At 42.1% G+C, this 18,963-nt stretch overlaps 2 protein-coding genes across 13 annotated transcripts in view; one reads left to right on the top strand and one right to left on the bottom strand.

Annotated features, from left to right (window-relative positions):
• The window catches only part of LOC139410765 (Golgi-specific brefeldin A-resistance guanine nucleotide exchange factor 1-like), a 79,702-nt gene extending 66,953 nt beyond the window's left edge, over nucleotides 1–12,749 (top strand). For 7 of the 11 annotated variants that reach the window (XM_071156289.1, XM_071156307.1, XM_071156263.1 and 4 more), the window contains 11 exons: nucleotides 493–718; nucleotides 940–1,097; nucleotides 1,312–1,558; nucleotides 2,545–2,747; nucleotides 4,173–4,323; nucleotides 7,119–7,249; nucleotides 7,570–7,671; nucleotides 7,919–8,032; nucleotides 8,673–8,856; nucleotides 9,070–9,225; nucleotides 9,791–12,749. In XM_071156289.1, coding sequence (XP_071012390.1) covers nucleotides 493–718; nucleotides 940–1,097; nucleotides 1,312–1,558; nucleotides 2,545–2,747; nucleotides 4,173–4,323; nucleotides 7,119–7,249; nucleotides 7,570–7,671; nucleotides 7,919–8,032; nucleotides 8,673–8,856; nucleotides 9,070–9,225; nucleotides 9,791–10,065 — 1,947 coding nt within the window. In that variant the 3' untranslated portion in view covers nucleotides 10,066–12,749. The remainder of the gene's footprint in view (nucleotides 1–492; nucleotides 719–939; nucleotides 1,098–1,311; nucleotides 1,559–2,544; nucleotides 2,748–4,172; nucleotides 4,324–7,118; nucleotides 7,250–7,569; nucleotides 7,672–7,918; nucleotides 8,033–8,672; nucleotides 8,857–9,069; nucleotides 9,226–9,790) is intronic. The other 4 variants (XM_071156316.1, XM_071156325.1, XM_071156280.1 and 1 more) reach the window with 1 other exon arrangement.
• A 63-nt stretch (nucleotides 12,750–12,812) lies between these two features.
• On the bottom strand, nucleotides 12,813–18,950 carry LOC139410812 (core histone macro-H2A.2-like). Of its 2 annotated transcripts, XM_071156355.1 has the most exons (10): nucleotides 18,749–18,928; nucleotides 17,709–17,802; nucleotides 16,566–16,757; nucleotides 16,269–16,375; nucleotides 15,523–15,717; nucleotides 15,292–15,402; nucleotides 15,039–15,138; nucleotides 14,850–14,939; nucleotides 14,412–14,586; nucleotides 12,813–13,412 (listed from the first exon to the last, which is right to left on the bottom strand). In XM_071156355.1, exons 3-10 carry the CDS (start codon nucleotides 16,735–16,737, stop codon nucleotides 13,247–13,249), a joined length of 1,116 nt encoding a protein of 371 aa, XP_071012456.1. In that variant the 5' UTR covers nucleotides 16,738–16,757; nucleotides 17,709–17,802; nucleotides 18,749–18,928; the 3' UTR covers nucleotides 12,813–13,246. The 2 variants fall into 2 exon arrangements, with proteins under 2 accessions (XP_071012456.1, XP_071012446.1); XM_071156345.1 differs by lacking the exon at nucleotides 17,709–17,802 and having other exon boundaries at nucleotides 18,749–18,950.
• Between the last annotated feature and the right edge of the window lie 13 nt (nucleotides 18,951–18,963).

The raw sequence follows: 18,963 nt of genomic DNA, 5'->3' as shown, positions 1-18,963 counted from the left end.
AAAGGTTATTGTTTTGGCCACACGGATCCAAGTTTCGCTCACATGGATCTCTTTCTTTCACTGTGTTTAAGAAATCGAGGAAAACTGTAAATGGAGCATTAACTTTTGGTCCCATTTCTTCTATAAGGTCTTTAATTGGCTTTCAATCTGATCTCTAACCCAGATGGACGTTGTTACAGCCAACTAATAGTGTTTCCTTCTTCCTTTTCTGTGTGAACCGTGGCGATCAGGGCAAACATCTTATGTTGCAGGGACTTGAATCCACAAATCCCACATTTGTTTTTCTAATCTTTTCCTTTCAAATGTGCAGTGAGACCAAGAACTGTGAGACCTAGTGCAGTATATACATTGAACTGTATTAGGAATTGTGAGCCGAATGTCGGGAACGTACTTCAATTCCCTAATCAGTGAGATCGAGGTCACCGGCAGTTCAAGCAATTGGTCTTATACAACGTTGGCGTCCACTTAACCCCCCTGCCACCCTATCTCTAGGTGCTGCTGTCCCTGCGTCTCCTGCTGATGATGAAACCACACGTCCTGGCCCGGGTTAGCCGGGAGGTGGCCTACGGCCTCCATGAGCTGCTCAAGACCAACGCTGCCAACATCCACTGCACAGACGACTGGTTCACCCTCTTCTCCCTAATCGAGTGCATCGGGGCCGGGATCAAACCACCCGCCTCCTTCCAGGTCACCTCCACCAGTCCCGACATCGACACAGGTCAGCCTCTTACATGTACGGCATCACGTGGCATGGTAGCCTACTTTGTTGGCCTTGGCAGCGGAGAAACCATATGATCACCTAGTTTACTGTCAATTGCGTTGACTTTACACAAACAGCTCGGCTGTTATGTTACAAGGCACACGTCCACACTGTTAGTGGTGTGTTTTGATGCCTGGTATAAAAAAAAAATCTATGTCCTGTTTCCACCTTTGTTCCAGGTGCCCAGTCGGACAGTGAGCTGTCGTCCCACCACCACAGCGAGGTGAGTCTGGACCGGGGCTACACCTCCGACTCTGAGGTCTACACGGAGCACGGAAAGTCCAGGATGCCCCGCTCTGTCACTGATGTGGACGTGGCCAGCAGCGGATGGCTGGTGGTAAGAGCCCACACACACACACTCGCGTCACCTGCACACACTTTTCTTTTGAGTGCTCAGACGATCAACTCCAGAGATCTTCATAGCGTTAATACACTGTTTATTGTGGAACGCCACACTATAATAGTAAAGCTAAGCTTGTGTTATTTTGTCATATCAATGTCAGTTAATGCCTCAACATACCGCACATCTCACACTGTGTTTATATTGGCAGGTTGGTAAAGATGACCTGGACATCAACAAGGTACCGGCCTCTGGCTCCAAGCCCCTGCTCAACCCTCTAGTGAACCAGTACAGCCTGACCCTGGGCCAAGACATGGGCTTCCACGACACCAAGTCCCTCATTAAGTGTGTGGAGTCCCTCTCCTTCATAGTACGCGATGCTGCACATGTCACCCCTGAAAACTTTGAGCTGTGTGTCAAGGCCATCCGGGTGTTTGTGGAGGCCAGCCTTAACGGAGGTACAACTTCCTCTTTCATCACTTCCTGTTGACTGACAAATCAATTCCTATTTGAGGTTAATTTTATATTGTCTTTTTCCAAAGTGTTTCTTAATCTTCCAACAATGAATTCGGCATTGTATTTGCCTTTACATCAATGCTGTTTTCCAAGCGAACACATGTCATCAAACTGTTTGAGTAATTTCTAAATTAAGCTTTGATAGTTTGGCATGTTGGGTGGTTACTCTTAAAAGCCTTTGGAAGGGGATCTCAATGCATGTCTATATAGTAACTAACCTGACTCTGGGTTCCCTGCCTCCCCCACACCAACCCTAATTGAGGACTGTGTCACTCGGCTGCCCTTCTCCCCATTCATTCAGCAACAGCAGTCTGTTAGTGATCCAGACTCTAGAGTAAAGCAAGGATTACAGTGGGAGATGGTGCACTGTGCAAGCCTGGCACCACTGATAGCCTTTTAATTTCTCCCAGCGCTCCAGACCCTTAGATACCTGCTGTCAACACAGCTTTGCACACTTAGCAATAAAGTTTGGTTGATCAAAGACCTCACGCTAAGCACCGCTCTAATCTATATGGGAAGCAAATGGAAACCGCACAGCCCTAAAACCTGCTATTACTCAATTAGAATTGATACAGCCTTTGGGGTTTACGTGAAAGGAATGTATTTTTTCCTGGACAGTTTCCTAAGCGCTAAGTCATACCCTATAGACCTATCAATTAAGATAATTATTATCATACTGCACATTGTCTTACACTAGAATGGCCAGTCCTGAACTCATTCAGGTCTTGGTACTGTACGCCGCCTTAGGGTAAAGACATGGTCTCATGGTCTCTGTACTGCTAAATTGGATTACCTTTGGGAGCAGCAAACAGTGGGGCATTCATTCTCTGTTCAGAGATATCAGTCAACTATTAGGAGAAAATTTCACACTCAGGATATATCTGTAACAATGGCTAAAAACAGTCCCTCTGTCTCTCCTGACCTACAGGCTACAGGACCCATGAGAAGAAGAAGAACCACAAGTACGACTCCCAGAAGTCCCGTGTGAGGAGGAAGCCTCGGGAGAAAGAGGGAGCATCCCGCCGCGCCAAGGCCTCCAGCCAGAGGCCCTCCCGTTTCCATAGTGACGACGAGGAGGACGAGGGAGTCCCGGCCAGCTACCACACGGTGTCATTACAGGTTAGTCAGGACGTAAGTACCGCAGCCCTCTTTCCCTTCTACCTTGGTCTCTGTGCTGCTCAGGGGCTCTGTTCAGTTGGGTGAAACGTTCCGAACTACATGACCAATCATGTCTGTTCTACACAATATATTTCTCTATCTGAAGGTTCTGCAACGTTGTACCCTCCTGAATATGCCCCAGGTGTGCTCTGCCTCAGGTGTGTGTGGGTGGGAGGTGGGGTTGCGGAGGGAAGGTGGGGATTTGGGGAGATTTCGGTTATATCTTCCCCTCTCTTGGCACATTATGGTTGTCATGGCAATTAAGCAATGTTGTGGCGGTGTTTAGTTCTATTCTTCTTGAACTACCATTCTCATTTCCTGAAGTGTGATTAAGAAGTTACATTGTCTGCCATCTCTTTTCAGAACTAATTTGGCACTAATCAGGTATTCATGCTCAGTCGACTAATGCTAATATTCACCTCTTGTATTGCCTATTCACAAATTAACTGTCTTGGAAAGGCTGAGTAGTGAATTCTCAATGCTCATTGCTCTAGCTACTCTAAATGAAATTAAACTTTCAAACCTCGACTAATTAATTGCTTGGAAAGGTATATTATTAGATATTTAGGGCTGTGTAGGGTTGCAAAGAGCGGGAATATTACCAGTAACTTTAGGAATTTTGGAAACTTTCAAGACTTTTAGGGAATTTTCAGGAAATGTAAAAGATATTCCCCCCCAAAACGAAGATGTTTATAATATAAAAATAGAATCATAAGGCTGTAAAACATTATGCTAAATGTAACCCATCAACATAGTTAAAACTGTTGCTGTTTTAATGAGTATGGAAAATCCTTCATATTTATTTATTTAAAAATATATATTTTTGGGTTTCCCATGTCAATATATATTTGTTGTAAGTGTTTTGGGGTCAAACTGGTGACGGTTGTGAAATAAGTCAATAGTTGGAAGAGCTGCAGAGTTAATTTAAAATGATATCATAAGATGTTTTCTCCAGAACCATATGGGATATCTACTAGAAACTCATGGAACGGATCAGATGGACACGTATATTAAATAAATTAAAAATAAAAATATATTTTTTATAAATTTCCTAAATGTCTGGTAAATTACAGGGAGTTTTGCAACCTTATGGCTGTGTAACATAAATTAAATAATTTAGACAGGGAAAATACAGTACTATACAATATGTGTAACTTCTCCATCAGCGTTTCAAAATGACATAAATATCAATACTCTTATCATAGATCATTACCTAAATATATTGTCAGCATTAGAATAAAGTACTTAGACATGTAAATGTTATTTTAATAAATGTTATTGAGGAAATGTCTTGCAGCCAATACAGACATTAAGTCATACTCATGTTTAGAATCAAGCTGTATTGTGATTAGAATAGCTATGACCACATCATAATGACATGAAGTTCCCCTGGCTCAGCTGTTAGACCTGATGCACACCCTGCACACGAGGGCCGCCAGCATCTACAGCTCCTGGGCACAGGAACAGCGCCACCTGGAGGTCGCAGGGAAGAAAATTGAGGCTGACTCCCAGACACTGTGGACCAGCTGCTGGTGCCCACTTCTCCAAGGTCAGAGACTTTAACCCCTAGCTATCTATAAAACATATTTGCATATAGGCACCACTCAATTATGTGTTTATTAATCGGGGTTAAACACAATTCATCATTGTTTTCTAGTCATTTGAGGAATTTTTTCAATGTCATTGTGCGGAACCATAGGCACATTTCCTGTTTTCGTGGACAATATTTTCACATGTTAATGCTTTTTTGCTTATATTGGAATAAATGACTAGTATTTAGAGGAGAGTCATATACACTGAACAAAACTTTACATGTTGATTTTTGTTCACATGTTTCATGAGCTGAAATAAGATCCCAGAAATGTTCCATATGCACAAAAAGCTTATTTCTCTCAAATGTTGTGCACAAATTTGTTTACATCCCTGTTAGTGAACGTTTCTCCTTTGCCAAGATAATCCATCCACCTGACAGGTGTGGCATATAAAAAAGCATGATCATTACACAGGTGCACCTTGTGCTGGGGACAATAAAACAAAATCCAACATCAAGTGGAAAGCCTTGTCAGAAGAGTAGAGGCTGTTACAGTAGGAGCTACTGAACATGACCTCTCCTGGTACTACTGAACATGCACTGAAAACAATGGGTACAAAAGCCATAGTAACATCAGAATAGTAATCAATATATATAAAAACACAGAATCCCAAACACCAAACATAATGTTCATAAATCTGATTGTTGTCAAAGGACTAGAGACTAGAGTGACGTATTTCTTCTTGGCTGGGGGATTTGAGCTATCGTTATTTTCTTAGGCACATTCTTCTTTTTCTGTTCAGTCTGTTGGGACAGGAAGGACACTGGGTTTAATCTACTGATGTCCTTTACACTGGTCATTTAACCTAGTGATGTTTTTTATCCTGGTAATTTACCTTGATGCTGTTGTACGTCTAAGTTTGAACATTAGTCATGAGATTAGGCAAAAAAAATGTATGCACGAAAATACCTTGAGATCCTGAGGCCCATTGTGAGATTCATTTTTCTTAAGGTACTTGTGACCAACAGATGCATATCTATATTCCCAGTCATGTGAAATCCATAGATTAAGGCCTAATGAATTTATTTCAATTGACTGATTTTCTCATATGAACTAACTCAGTAAAATCCCAAAAATTGTTACATGTTGCGTTTATATTTGTATGTCTTCAGAAAGTATTCACACGGGTCCCCTTGACTTATTACACATTTTGTTGTTACAGCCTGAATTTAAAATGGATTAAATTTAGATTTTTTTTGTCAATGGTCTACACACAGTACCCCATAATGTCAAAGTGGAATTCTGTTTTTTGAAATTAGTACAAATTCATTTAAAAAATGAAAAGCTGAAATGTCTTGAATCAGTAAGTATTCAACCCCTTTATGGCAAGTTCAGGAGTAACAATTTGCTTATCAAGTCACAAGTTGCATGGACTCACTGTGTGCAATAATAGTGTTTAACATAATTTTTGTTTCACTACCTCATCTCTGTACCCCACACATACAATTATCTGTAAGATCCCTTCAGTCGAGCAGTGAATTTCAAACACAGATTAGACCACAAAGACCAGGGAGGTTTTCTAATGCCTCGCAAAGGGCGGCACCTATTGGTAGATTGGTACAAAGATACAGACGTCCTTTCAAACTAAGTTGCCGCGGAGGAACGAAACCGCTCAGGGATTTTACCATGAGGCCAATGGTGACTTTAAAACAGTTGCAGAGTTCAATGGTTGGGATAGAAGAAAACTGCAGATAAATCAACATTGTAGTTACTCCACAATACTAACATAATTGACAGAGTAAAAAGAAGGAAGCCTGTACAGAATAAAGATATAACCTAACATGCATCCTGTTTGAAACAAGGCACTAAAGTAAAACTGAAAAAAATTAAATTACATTTGTCCTGAATATATATATATATATATATATATACACATTAAATAAAGTGTTATGTTTGGGGCAAATCCAATACAACACATTACTGAATACGACTTTCCATATTTTCAAGCATAGTGGTGGCTGCATCATCTAATGGGTATGCTTGTCATCAGCAAGGACTGGGGGGTTTTTCAGGATAAAAAATAAATGGAATGGAGCTAAGCACAGGCAAAATCCTAGAGGACAACCTGGTTCACTCAGCTTTCCATTAGACACTGGGAAATTAATTCACCTTTCAGCAGGACAATAATCTACACTCGGGTTGCTTACTAAGAGACAGTGAATGTTGCTGAGTGGTCAAGTTAGTTTTGCTTGTTAGTTTTGCCTAGTTGCTTGAAACTCTATGTCAAGACCTGAATATGGTTGTCTAGCAATGATCAACAACCTATTTGACAGGGCTGGAAGAATGTTGAAAATAATAATAGGCAAATGTTGCACAATCCAGGTGTGGAAAGCTCTTAGAGACTTAAACAGAAAGACTCGGCTGTAATCGCTGCCAAAAGTGATTCTAACATGTATTGACTCGGGGTTGAAAACTTATGTAATAAAGATTATATTAGTGTTTTAATTTTTCTTTTGTATTTTTTTTTTAAAACAAAAGTTACAAATTTTTCTTCCACTGTAACACTTGAGTATTTTGTGTGACAAAAAAATGACATCCATTTTAATCCCACTTTGTAATGCAAAAAATGTGGAAGAATTCAAGGGGTGTGAATACTTTTCTGAAGGCACTGTAATTCACTGAGTTGACCCTTGAGAGAGTGGACTTAGTGGTCTTGTTCTCACGCCACTATATAGCATTCCACTTAACACTCTTGCCGGTCTTAACGCTTTATATCTGACATAAGTATCCATACATTGTGTGAATCCCATAGGGATAGCCTGGCTGTGCTGTGATGCCAGGCGGCAGGTGCGAATGCAGGCCCTGACCTACCTCCAGAGGGCACTGTTGGTCCATGACCTGCAGACACTAGATGCTGTGGAGTGGGAGTCCTGCTTCAACAAGGTGAGAGGAGGATGCTGAACATCTTTTACATTATAGGAGGACCACTGTGAAATGGTGTGTGTATGTGCAAGGAGAATGGTGGGTCATGAGAATGGCTGCTGAATGGTTCCTCTGAAATATGTAGTGAAAAAATGATTAATTAAGAGTAGGCACTTGGGGCCAAATCCTAGCTTGCCATGGGCATTTATTTAGAATTTTATGGCAAATATCCCATTGAATACAATGCAGTATTATGCAAAAAAATCTCAAGTTCGAAAATAAGTGGGAAATAATTGTATCAGTGTTAACTGTGTTCTAATTATTGTGTACTGTGTTGCCAGGTCCTGTTCCCCCTGCTGACCAAGCTGCTGGACAATATTAGCCCTGCAGATGTGGGAGGCATGGAGGAGACCAGGATGAGGGCCTGCACCCTGCTGTCAAAGGTCAGAGTTCAGTCAACACACAACAGGCAGCCATGTCAAAGTGTGAAATCTGTAATATGTATTCAGACCATAGGGGTGACTTTGTTGTTTTGGGGGGGGGGGGTTGAGAAATTTACAAAGTTGCTAAATCCTTCCCGCTGTCTAGCATTGCTTATCCGTCTGAAGAGTGATAGTATAATATGCTGTGTCAGGTACCCATGTCATATCTGAATATCTCACTGTTTTCTATTGCTTTGTTCTCCACCAGGTGTTCCTGCAGCACCTCTCTCCCCTGTTGTCTCTGCCCACCTTCGCTGCCCTGTGGCTCACCATCCTGGACTTCATGGACAAGTACATGCACGCTGGCTCCAGTGACCTACTGGTGAAGATGCCTAATATTGCACAGTATCACATGTAGATTTCAACTCCTATTAGCTCAGGTGTTTCTACGAGTAACTGCCAAAATAATGGAAACACTGGAGTAAATGAGGGATACAAAGTATATTGAAAGCACAGGTGTGGTTCCTGAGTTAATTAAGCAATTAACATTCCATGCTTAATGTCATGTATAGAAATGCTGGGCAGGCCATTATTTTGGCTAACATGACTATACCCCCAAAGGATGGCAATGCCCCTATCCACAGGCCATGAGTGGTCACTGGATGGTTTGATGAGCATGAAAACGATGTTATCCATCTGCCATGGCCGTCTCAGTCACCAGATCTCAACCCAATCGAACACTTACGGGAGATTCTACACTTGAAGAATCTATGCCAAGGCTCATTAGAAGCTGTTCTGGCTCGTGGTGGCCGAACACCTTAATTAAGACACTTTATGTTGGTGTTTCCTTTATTTTGGCAGTTACCTACTTTACAACAATAAGTGGTCAAACGCAAAGGAGGGCACACAAGAAAAATAACAGTTCATGTTCACTCCTATTCAGCTCTGTTCAGTGTTTTTTCCTTCTGTGTGTGATTGCACGGCTGATGGGCTGTTTTTTTATTATTTTTATCTGACCCCAGCTGGAAGCCATTCCAGAGTCTCTGAAGAACATGCTACTGGTGATGGACACAGCAGGAATCTTCCACAGCGTTGACTCCCGTACTGGATACTCTGACCTGTGGGAGATCACCTGGGAACGCATCAACTGCTTCCTGCCTAACCTCCGGGAAGAGCTCTTCAAACAGACAGTCATACCCCAACCAGGTAGAGGACCACACACTATACCTGCATCTATTAAGGCCTTGTTTTCTCCAATATGCTTTGAATATTAACAATATATGAATGTAGGTTAGTTAGAATACACTTCCTACATGTTTTTCATGATGTGTACTTAACCTTCAGTGTTTCAGTGTTATTTCTGCTATATAGTTACATAAAGCCAGATCACTGAAATGCAATGGTGCTCTGTGTCCATAGATCCTGCTCCCAGTCCCCCAGTGGAACTTGCCCAGCTGGTTGCCCCCTCCCCCCCAGCCTCGCCACCCCCAGCCCAGGCCCCATCTCCAGTGCCAGAGCCAAAAACCTTCAGCAGACCAGCGTCGCCCCAAGATCCCCCACCACCTAGTGCCAACGGTAACCATGTTAACATGGCCAGTCATAGGCCTCCCGGGTGGCGCAGTGGTCTACGGCACTGCATCGCAGTGCTAGCTGTGCCACCAGAGACTCTGGGTTTGCGCCCAGGCTCTGTCGCAGCCGGCCGCGCCTGGGAGGTCCATTTGGCCTAGCATCGTCCGGGTTAGGGAGGGTTTGGCCGGTAAGGATATCCTTGTCTCATCGCGCACCAGCGGCGGGCCGGGCGCAGTGCGCGCTAACTAGGTCACCAGGTGCACGGTGTTTCCGCCGACACATTGGTGTGGCTGGCTTCCGGGTTGGATTCGCGCTGTGTTAAGAAGCAGTGCGGCTTGGTTGGGTTGTGTATCAGAGGATGCATGGCATCGACCTTTGTCTCTCCCAAGCCCGTACGGGAGTTGTAGCGATGAGACAACTACTAACAATTGGATACCATGAAATTGGGGTAAAATTTCAAATAAAATAAAAACCATGGCCAGTCATTTATGAAATCTGGCCAAAGCCAATGATCATTATCAGTTTCATAGCCAACAATAAATGAATCAATCAATGTCCTCTTCTCTTCCAGGAACTGACAGATCATCTCCAGTGCCCCCGTCGACTCCCCCCATGCCCACCCCAGTGAAGATGTCCCCCCAGATCTCTACACCCCTGAGTCATTCCCACATGAGTCAGTCCCCCCTCATCCTGCAGCCCCTGGCCTCCCATCTGCAGGTGGGGGGCGTGCCCCCCATGTCCCTGCCCATCATCCTCAACCCCGCCCTCATTGAGGCCAGCTCCCCTGTCCCCCTGCTCCCTGCCCCCAGGCCCACCGACCTTAGTGACACCCCGGAGGTAAAATAGAGCCACCTACTCTCACAGGGGGACATTGTCCCCCACCTGTCCCCTAAACAACATAGCTTTCCTTAGGCTCTGCACCCCTTCACAGGAGGGGATAGACCAACTCTGACAGAGAGACCCTGGCATGCATGGTCATCTCTCAGACAACACTAAACAACCACAGACACATCTAGCTTTGGTCTTATCTAACATCCTGGGGCCTGCTGTCCTTCAATATTCACGTATTCATCAGAAAATACATATTTATGATATATTTATGATATACATATACGATGCTGCATGGATGTTAAGGACAGCACTTATTTGACTCGCTTCGATCCCACTTTTCCTACTGACTCAGTTTCAACTTGAGACCTACAAAGTTAAGTCCGTTGTTAGTATGCCTCTGCTTAACAGTAATCTAGAGGTCCTGCCAGGAATAAATGATAGTGAATAACTTAAATGGTTTTAGGTGCTGCATGTTGTTTACTGAATAGGATGTACAGAGATGAATTTACTCCAGTCAAAGTATCAGGGCACTGTGTCTTAAAACAAAAGAGTGAAATACTAGCTATATCATAACTCTTGTATCTGAAGGTCGAAATATACGTGTACAGTAATATAAAGCATACAGTTTATATATTTCCATTATAAAATTGTCTGAGAGGTTTTTGAAAATAATTATATTATATGATATCCTGAGATTTCCAAAGAGGGGGAAATTTGCCAACATGTTGTCACAAGCTTGTTCGCAAAAAGTTGATTACAATGCCCAAAATAACAAAAATATGTTTTAAAAGGACACTACGTATTCTTAAGTCCTCTAAACATTGTTATACCCAAGAGGGACAGAGGTGTGCATGGTTTGCCTTGGAAAGATGGATTTGAGATGCTGCCATTGCTAACAAGGACAGCACCTAGAACATTCTGAATGTGATGACTGGTCTGGCCTGGGCGTGTCCGCTTTTATCGGTCAGGTTAGGGGAGTTTTATAGGAAGGTCTTAATGAGATTATTTAAATGAGTACAGTATTGACTAGCAGATTGAGCATAGACAGCCATCAGTAAATCTGGGACAAGCTGATCTAAAATGCAGTTTTCATTTTCAAGTGATGAGATGAATGGTCCGGATCATCTTTGCAAGTTTTCATTTGGGACTACTTTATCCCACTTGACACAGTGAAAGTATTTTTGCATGTCACTGTCCGTACAGTAAGCAGTACAGTAATTTATTGATCACAGAAGAGTTCAGATCTTGGTAGGTTGAAGTTAGAGCCTTGATCTTCTGTCAAATTATACCCAAACCAGACACCTCACTGCATGTGATGATGGAAGAAGAAGAGTTTTCAAAAGCATCAACCACTTAGAACAGGGATGGGCAACTGACGGCGGCCCGTGGCTCCTGTTTGAAAGGCCCTCGGATCACAGCCCCCCACCACAGTTGGGTTCTCAACTTACTGTTGTGGGTTAGAATAGTAGAATACACAAGGTGCAATTTCAGAATTTGGTTCTGCATCAGCTGTTTTTCTATCCACTGATAGTCAATTAGCCCATGTCAGCTAAAATATTTGATTGCCAAGTTAATTTAGCGGCCAGCTATCCAGACTTGTTATCGCGGTCAAATTACAGGCTGGGGGGCCCCCATTGATTTTGTTAGTCTCACTCGGATATCATATTAACAACTGCAAACATTTCTCTCCACCCTATGGCAAAATGTGTAGAATTGCAGGAAATTAGCTGTAAAACTGCTATTTTTCCTCTCTGCTTCATGGCAAAATGAGTAGAATTGCATGAAATGAGTTATAAAATGCAAAATCTGTAGAATTACAGCAAACATGCTTTAAAACTGCAACATTTTCTCCACACCATGATAAAATATGTAGAATTGCACTAAATTCACTCAAATGATCACCACTGTCAAGACGTGGGGCACTAAAATGTTTTGCTCGCAATGCGGGATGTTATGCAGACCTACAAGCAACTGCATCGCCTCATGATGAGTTAAGATTTTTTGTGGCCCCCCCACCCCCATCATTTCAGAGCGGTATACTACAAAGCAAGATCAATGACTTGGACAGCTAACTTACCGAAATAACTTTATGCTAAAGATTAGCATGAAAAGGGCATTGTCTAATTGACTCAACAACCAGAAAATGCATATGTTAGTATAGGTTTATTCAATTAATAAAACAGAAAATGAAGTTATATCTGGTTGTTTATTAAAGTTAGCTGGCTAACTCGTTGATGCTGCTTTGTAGTATTATCCCTGCGGTGACTATTTTGAATGCCCAACCTTGTGATTTGCGTAACCTTCAGTGCAGTTTATTTCTCGGCCGTTGCCCTTATCAGTCTAAAATTGTAATCTTATTTATTCCGCTAGGAATGGGCTGTTGGGGAGTGAATACTCTTGTTGAAGCACAGTTGGGAGCAACTGCTTTCAGGTCAGGTTATATTACTCTCCTAATCCACCGCCTTATGTCAGAGAAATTAGAAACGCATTGGTCTGTCTGTGCACCAACACTATACAATACAATGAAGTGGAGCCCCTCTTTCACAGGGTTGTTAAGTCGTTTTGGAAGCTGTTCATTTGTTGTACTGCATTGTTAGGTATACCAGGCGCTAATTCTTGAGTGAACAGGAAATTACATGTGTATATATAAATAAAAGGTCATGTACTTTTTACAATGTAATAAATATAATGTAATGAAACTGGGTTGCTGTGCTATTCATGGGTGTTGGTAAATGATGCATCAATCAAATCAGAACTGGATCTGTGGTGTAAAACATCTGGATTTTTATTTCAAAGCAGAATGAGAAACACTTTTCTTAGTAAACTAACTGTATCAGAAACTACAGAGGGATTCTAGCAGAAAAAACAACCGTCAAAATTGTCTTTGTACATGGAATGTGAAAACAATATCAGTAAATATGGGATAAGAATGACAAGCCATGGGATTATTGAGTCTAGTCTAAAAAGAAAGAATGCAATCCTGTAAAAGGAAGACAGTGTAACATAAATGCGTACAGTACTTCACTCACAAACATATTTTTTTTTTTCGCCTTCCGAGGGCTATCCAATGTCAAAAACGCCTACTTACAGCACCTTTGATCACACTATATCAGCTGCAAAAAACAAAGATCCATCTGAAATACAACTGCAACCGTTAAAAAAAACACCTCAAATCAAGCATCTCTTCAGCTCAGCTTCACTTGGCATCCAGCTTGGCCATTTCCTGAAGGTATATTCCGATGCTCTCGCTGTCAAACAGTACAAAGTAAATGTTTTTCAGGGAGGAGGTCGTCGCAGAGACAAAATGGTTGGAGATGGCCTTGAGGATCAGCTGGGCGGCTGTTTGCTTTGGGAATCCATTCCTACAACCAGGAGAGATTCACAGATGTGGGCTCAATCTCAATTTGACTTTCTACAATTCCTCACACCGTATCTCCTTGATTGGAGGAGATAGGTTCAAGGTCCCCCCCCCCCCCTTTGACCTTCTTCAATGCATTTTGAGAAGGAATCAAGGAAAGATTTAGAGCCCTGGTTCAGAATGTTGAGCTATGTTAATTTAGTTGACAAAAAATGTCAACAACCAATTTTTCCTGATGAGATGCCATGAAAAGTACCATAACCGCAACTACTGAGTTTTAATTTTAGTTGACGAGAATTCCACGCCCAATCATAAGCATGCATGCCTTTGCAGAATATTTAATGCAATCCTCTCATTGGCAGAATTAACGTTTTTTAAGCACGGTCTGATTGAGCTGATCTGCCCGGCTCTCCCACACAGCTCCCAGGTGGTCACTTCAGTCACTCATCAATCTTTTTAACTGGCAGCAAGGACACTTCGATTGTAAGTAACCTAAAGTATACTTTTTTTCTTTACTCTCTCATACTATTTGCTGAATATTAGTAGTACAGTAATATTTCTGCCATTGTTGTGGAAAGCTCCGATTCTTCCATTTTTTACGGAATCACTGTTATTTACCCCCACCCCAAGGTTATGAAGGGAAGATAAAAGCTGAATGCCTAAATTGTTTAACATGTAGCCAAGGCTTTGTAGCCTGTGGTAAATCATTGCTGGCATTGGTTACAATCTGCCACAATAACAATGTGCCAGCTATATGAAGGGATAGTAGGTCTAGTTGGACAAGACTATCTCAATGTACACATGTACACTAATTATTAAATTCACTGACTAATATGCGACAAATGTCTGACTAAAACTAGACAAATTGTTCAGAGTTTTAGTCGACTGATAACGAAGGAGGAAATTATTCAATTGTGACTAAGACTAAAAGGTATTTTAGTCGTATCAGTGTTTTTTTTATTGTTACTAGTATAGATTTAAAGCTGTAGTTGAGTAGTCTCACCGGCCAGCAGGAAGTGAGGGGAAGGCAACAGACTTGAGTTTCTTCTCCTCTGCAGCAGAGAGGCAGGCCTTGACAGTCTTCTCCAGCTGGTCCTCACACTTCTCTGAGCCCCATTGAGGGATGTTACAGTGGATGACAAAACGAGCTGGCATCCCACTGGCCTGGCTCACCGCAACTACAGGACGAAGACACGGAAACACACACTGATGTTTCCCTCTTTCTTTGTAGGTTTAAATATACGCATTGACAGTGTACTTGAGGCTAGACAGGTGAGCGAGGGCGAGACTATCATGTGTCAATGATGCTTATTATGTGCATGCTGAATGTGGTTCTTTGGAGAAACACATTTGGTAATAACATAATTTCATTACCATTGCATGCTAAACTTCTCAAACCTCTCATTCAGCAGATTTTACTCTAGTTTCCAGATCTCCATACCTGATGCTACCTCCAAAGGTCCCTGTGCTTTCCGCAGTTCTTTCACTGCCTCCAAGAAGTCTCGCCCCCCTGCCTTCTCCAGGGCACTGCCTGCAGACGAGCACACAACAGGTAAGAGGGATAATTATAATGGGCCGTGGGCCTTTCACACGTCTAAGAAGAAAATACCAGCAGGTCTGGCTTTCTCACCCACTCCCTCTTTGAGGTCCATCTCTGCATTTGTGGGGTTGATGATTCCCTCCACCTTGATGGTTCCAATTTTGCTAATTTCACTCTCTGTTAGTGAAAGCTGTTTTAGGGGATGTAGAGTTGAAGTTATAACAAAATCACTTAGAAACTTGACTCGTGTCACTTATTTCCAAGGTGTATGACTGAGGTATCTTTATAAAAGGTGTAATAGAATGGCATGTCATTGCTGACATGAGCCTACATTTAATGATACCTTTTGTCCAAGGAACAGGCTTTTTGCTGAGAGGATGGTGAAGCCATCCCCTGGCCCATCTTCCACTGTTGAGTTAGCGACAACAGCCTCTTTGTCGTTTTCCGTGTTTTTCTTTTAATAGAATCAATGAAAAACAGAACACACTCATGCTTCTTATAGCACTATAACAAACACATGGACAAATATAGAGATGTTTGCTGTCATTGACGAAGCCCATTCATGTGTACTTACCCTCTGCTTGCGACCTGGTTTGCCTTTGCCTTTTTTGGTGGTAGGTTTCTTGATGCTCTTGACGCGTTCCGCCCTCTTCTCTGGCACAGTCACCTGAGTGTCCACTTTCACTCGGCTGCCCCTCTTCTTGGACAGCAGCTCAGGGTGGATGCGAGGCAGAACCCCTCCGTTTGATATGGTCACCCCTCTGAGGAGCTGAGAGGCCACAGAACAGGTGAATCAGTTGACTATTCCGTCTCATTGGTCAATTTCTTCCCTCTGAGAAATACTAGGCAAGTGGTAAAAATCCTGCTAAAATGATAAAGCTCATTGTCTAAGTGTAATTATTTCATCCCCACTTATTTGAATACAGGTGCAATGTCCCCACTGTCTAAAAAAAAACATTAAATATTTTTGAGTGTATTGAGCATCTAACCTCTTATGCCAGTTAAGTGTTGTCAGGATTTGGGGCCTCAACAAAACCGTTTTTTCATTCGAGGTTAACCACAAAGCGGTGGCAGTTCATGCCTGATGAAATCCTACCTGATACAGATGCCATTTGGCGTCAACTGCACCTTCCTGAACACTTAGACAAAGGGACTATCTTCATCATTAGTTTTATGGATCCCTATTGGGCACTAATCTACTGTAATATAATATGGTGGAACAATTGTGCAAGTGGAGTGGAACAACATGAAAAATGTACTCTGCTGAGTTCATTATAGGATATTTTTGAAAGGTCCGTTTCAAGGGGAATAATACTGTACCTGGTTGAGCTCCTCGTCATTGGCGACAGCCAGTTTAATGTGCCGAGGAGTTATTCTGCCTTTTTTGTTGTCCCTTGCTGCATTCCCTGCCAACTCCAAAATCTCAGCTAAACAAGAAATTGTCATTTGAAAAATTTTCTGCCACCGTTTACCAATAAAATATACATTTTCATATTTTACATAATCCTGTAATTAATACACAAGTGAATTTAGGAACATTGGTTGTTGTGTTTGCTGACACATGACGACACTGTCTTGACATTGGTGTGTGTGTTTTCACTCGGGCGAGATACCAACCTGCCAGGTACTCTATGACGGCTGCCATGTAGACGGGTGCCCCCATGCCGATGCGGTACTTGTGCGTCCCTGTGCGTAGATACCTCATCATCCTCCCCACAGGAAAGATGACTCCTGCTCTGGCGGAGCGGGACAGTTTGGTGGTCTTCTTCTTTCCTCCTCGGGCTGACATCTTGCCTCAGCTATGTCTACCTGGGGAGGACAGCAGTCATATCACCATGGTTAGTGTTCAGGGTGGAGATTGCAACTACATTCAATTGGTTATTTGTTCTATACGTGCAACAATGAACCAATTGAAATACACTAGACCCTATTGTGCAAAATTGTTTTTATTATGTCCACTTGCCCAAAGGAATTTAGTAAAGACCACATTTACTCCAGTGGGGGCTGGTGGGAAGAGCTATAGCAGGACAGGTTCACCGTAATGGCTGAAAGGAAATTAATGGAACAGTATCAAACAAATGGAAGACGTTTGACTCTGTTCCTTTTATTCCATTCCAGCCATTACAATGAGCCCATCCTCCTATAGCTACTCCCACCAGCCTCCACTGATTTACTCCTGCAGAAGCCTATAATTGTGCCATTTTGAAGCTTCTATGCATTGAATGGTAAGGGTTTGTGGTGGGAGCAGAATGACTAGAGGCAGGTGTGTTTGACAGGTGTGCACAGGTAGCAGAATCAAGGTATGAAGTCTGGGTGTGAAAAGTAAACCAACGTGTCTATATAATAGGCTATATGACTTATCATTCTTTAAACTGATAAAACATGCATAAACACTTGAAGAATAAAGATTGAGATGTATAGAAGAGGCCTATCAGGGGCATCATATTGTCCTCGTGTAGGCAAGAAAATACCTATACCTTGACTTTGCAAAGTTGATAAGAACAGAGACAGAATAAAACTAGATTAGCATATTATTCCAAATGATTAAGGAATAAAAGCCCTACAACATTTAAAAGCCCAGTGCAGTCAAAAACGTGATTTTCTGTGGTTGATATATTTCTACACTGAGGTTGAATAATACTGTGAAAAGGATAATGCAAGAGCTGTTTGAAAAGACCATGGGAGGGGGGAGTTTTGGCCTTCCATGGTGACATCACTACCCGGCAAATTAGTTAAGACCAATAAGAAAGAGTTCCAAACCTCTCTGCCAATAACGAGCTGATTTTCAGTTTTCCCGTCCCCTCTCACTCCCAGACCTTCCTAGCAAAATTCTTGCTTGAAAAATTGCTCTTTGCTAAGGTTTAAAAAAAAAAAAAAAAACATTTTAATTGAAAACAATCACACTATAGTACTTAACTGTTACCCAGAAATTAATTGATATTGAGATAAAAACGGCTGCATTGGGACTTTTAAGAATTCTAATAAATTGCCAAATACGAAGCATTGTTCAGAGGAATTGTAAAGTTGTGCATGAGTAACGTTATTAGTTTGATTTTCAAGATGGGAAGGTTACTTTGCCAGAGGTTGTAAACAAACTAAATAATACTAGTACAGAAGAGGTCCGCGGTGGCCTACAGTAGAGTCCCAGATTTAGAAATTCCATTTGCAATCTGAGACCCGATATATTATTTCGGATAGCTATGCCCTATTGCATTGAATGCAGTACATTTTGAATGCGTTTTGTATCCTCGATTTCTCCCATGCAAGGGCAAAATACAAGAACAGGGAAAAGATCGTGACACCTACTGTAACCTACAATACTCGACGTATGTAATTTAATTCATATTTGTCGTAAAATGTGACGTTTAAAATTAGATCCTAACCGACATAACAAGACAATGTACAAATCGCCATGAATATAGGACAAATTAAATACATGTGTATACATAGACGCTCTATTCTGCAGGAATAAAAATTCACATGCTGGTAGGCCTACGTGTATTTTTCGGATAGGGTACGCGTATTGAAAAAACATTATGCACACCTATCTAATCAAGGGCCTCGCTTCAGTTGGTCGCCTGTCCACTATAAATACGCGGCTGTTCTCAAATAGAAAGGTCTGGTACATCGGGCCGTAACCTTTCTTGTAATTATGTTGCTCACATGCTACAGCGCAACCCCCATTTTGTTTTCATTGCATTGGATGTGTAATCTCATCAGACATGGAAAGAAATTCTTTCGGAGACGCAGCTCGCCACAAAACGAAATAAGCCGGATATGCGTGAGCGTGAAATTTGTACCTGTTTGTCGTCCTTTACACGAATAAATGCAGACCTGAGTTTCCCTTTCACAAATCCCCCGAGGAATTGCTATGTTTTTTTTTCTTCGCTGTCCTTATGCGTATCCTGTTCCTAAAAAAAAACTACAGCCACAACCACCGTACATTCATAGGAGGCTGGCTCAACGCTACTACTGATGCTGCAAAGTGAAAAAAATAATTCCAGGGGAAAATAGA

The sequence above is a fragment of the Oncorhynchus clarkii genome, chromosome 1 (genome assembly GCF_045791955.1).
Source record: "Oncorhynchus clarkii lewisi isolate Uvic-CL-2024 chromosome 1, UVic_Ocla_1.0, whole genome shotgun sequence".
In the NCBI taxonomy this organism is placed as follows: Eukaryota; Metazoa; Chordata; class Actinopteri; order Salmoniformes; family Salmonidae; genus Oncorhynchus; species Oncorhynchus clarkii.
This window is presented reverse-complemented; position numbering and strand designations above follow the sequence as displayed.

Bases quoted from the DNA above. Each gene is read 5' to 3' on its own strand.
- LOC139410812 (XM_071156345.1), bottom strand. From the start codon at position 16,737: ATGTCAGCCCGAGGAGGAAAGAAGAAGACCACCAAACTGTCCCGCTCC. The intron at 15,403-15,522 runs GTAAGTACACAT...TTCTATTAAAAG, and splicing joins AACCAGGTCGCAAGCAGAGG to AAAAACACGGAAAACGACAA. The intron at 15,139-15,291 runs GTATCATTAAAT...CCCCTAAAACAG, and splicing joins GCCTGTTCCTTGGACAAAAG to CTTTCACTAACAGAGAGTGA.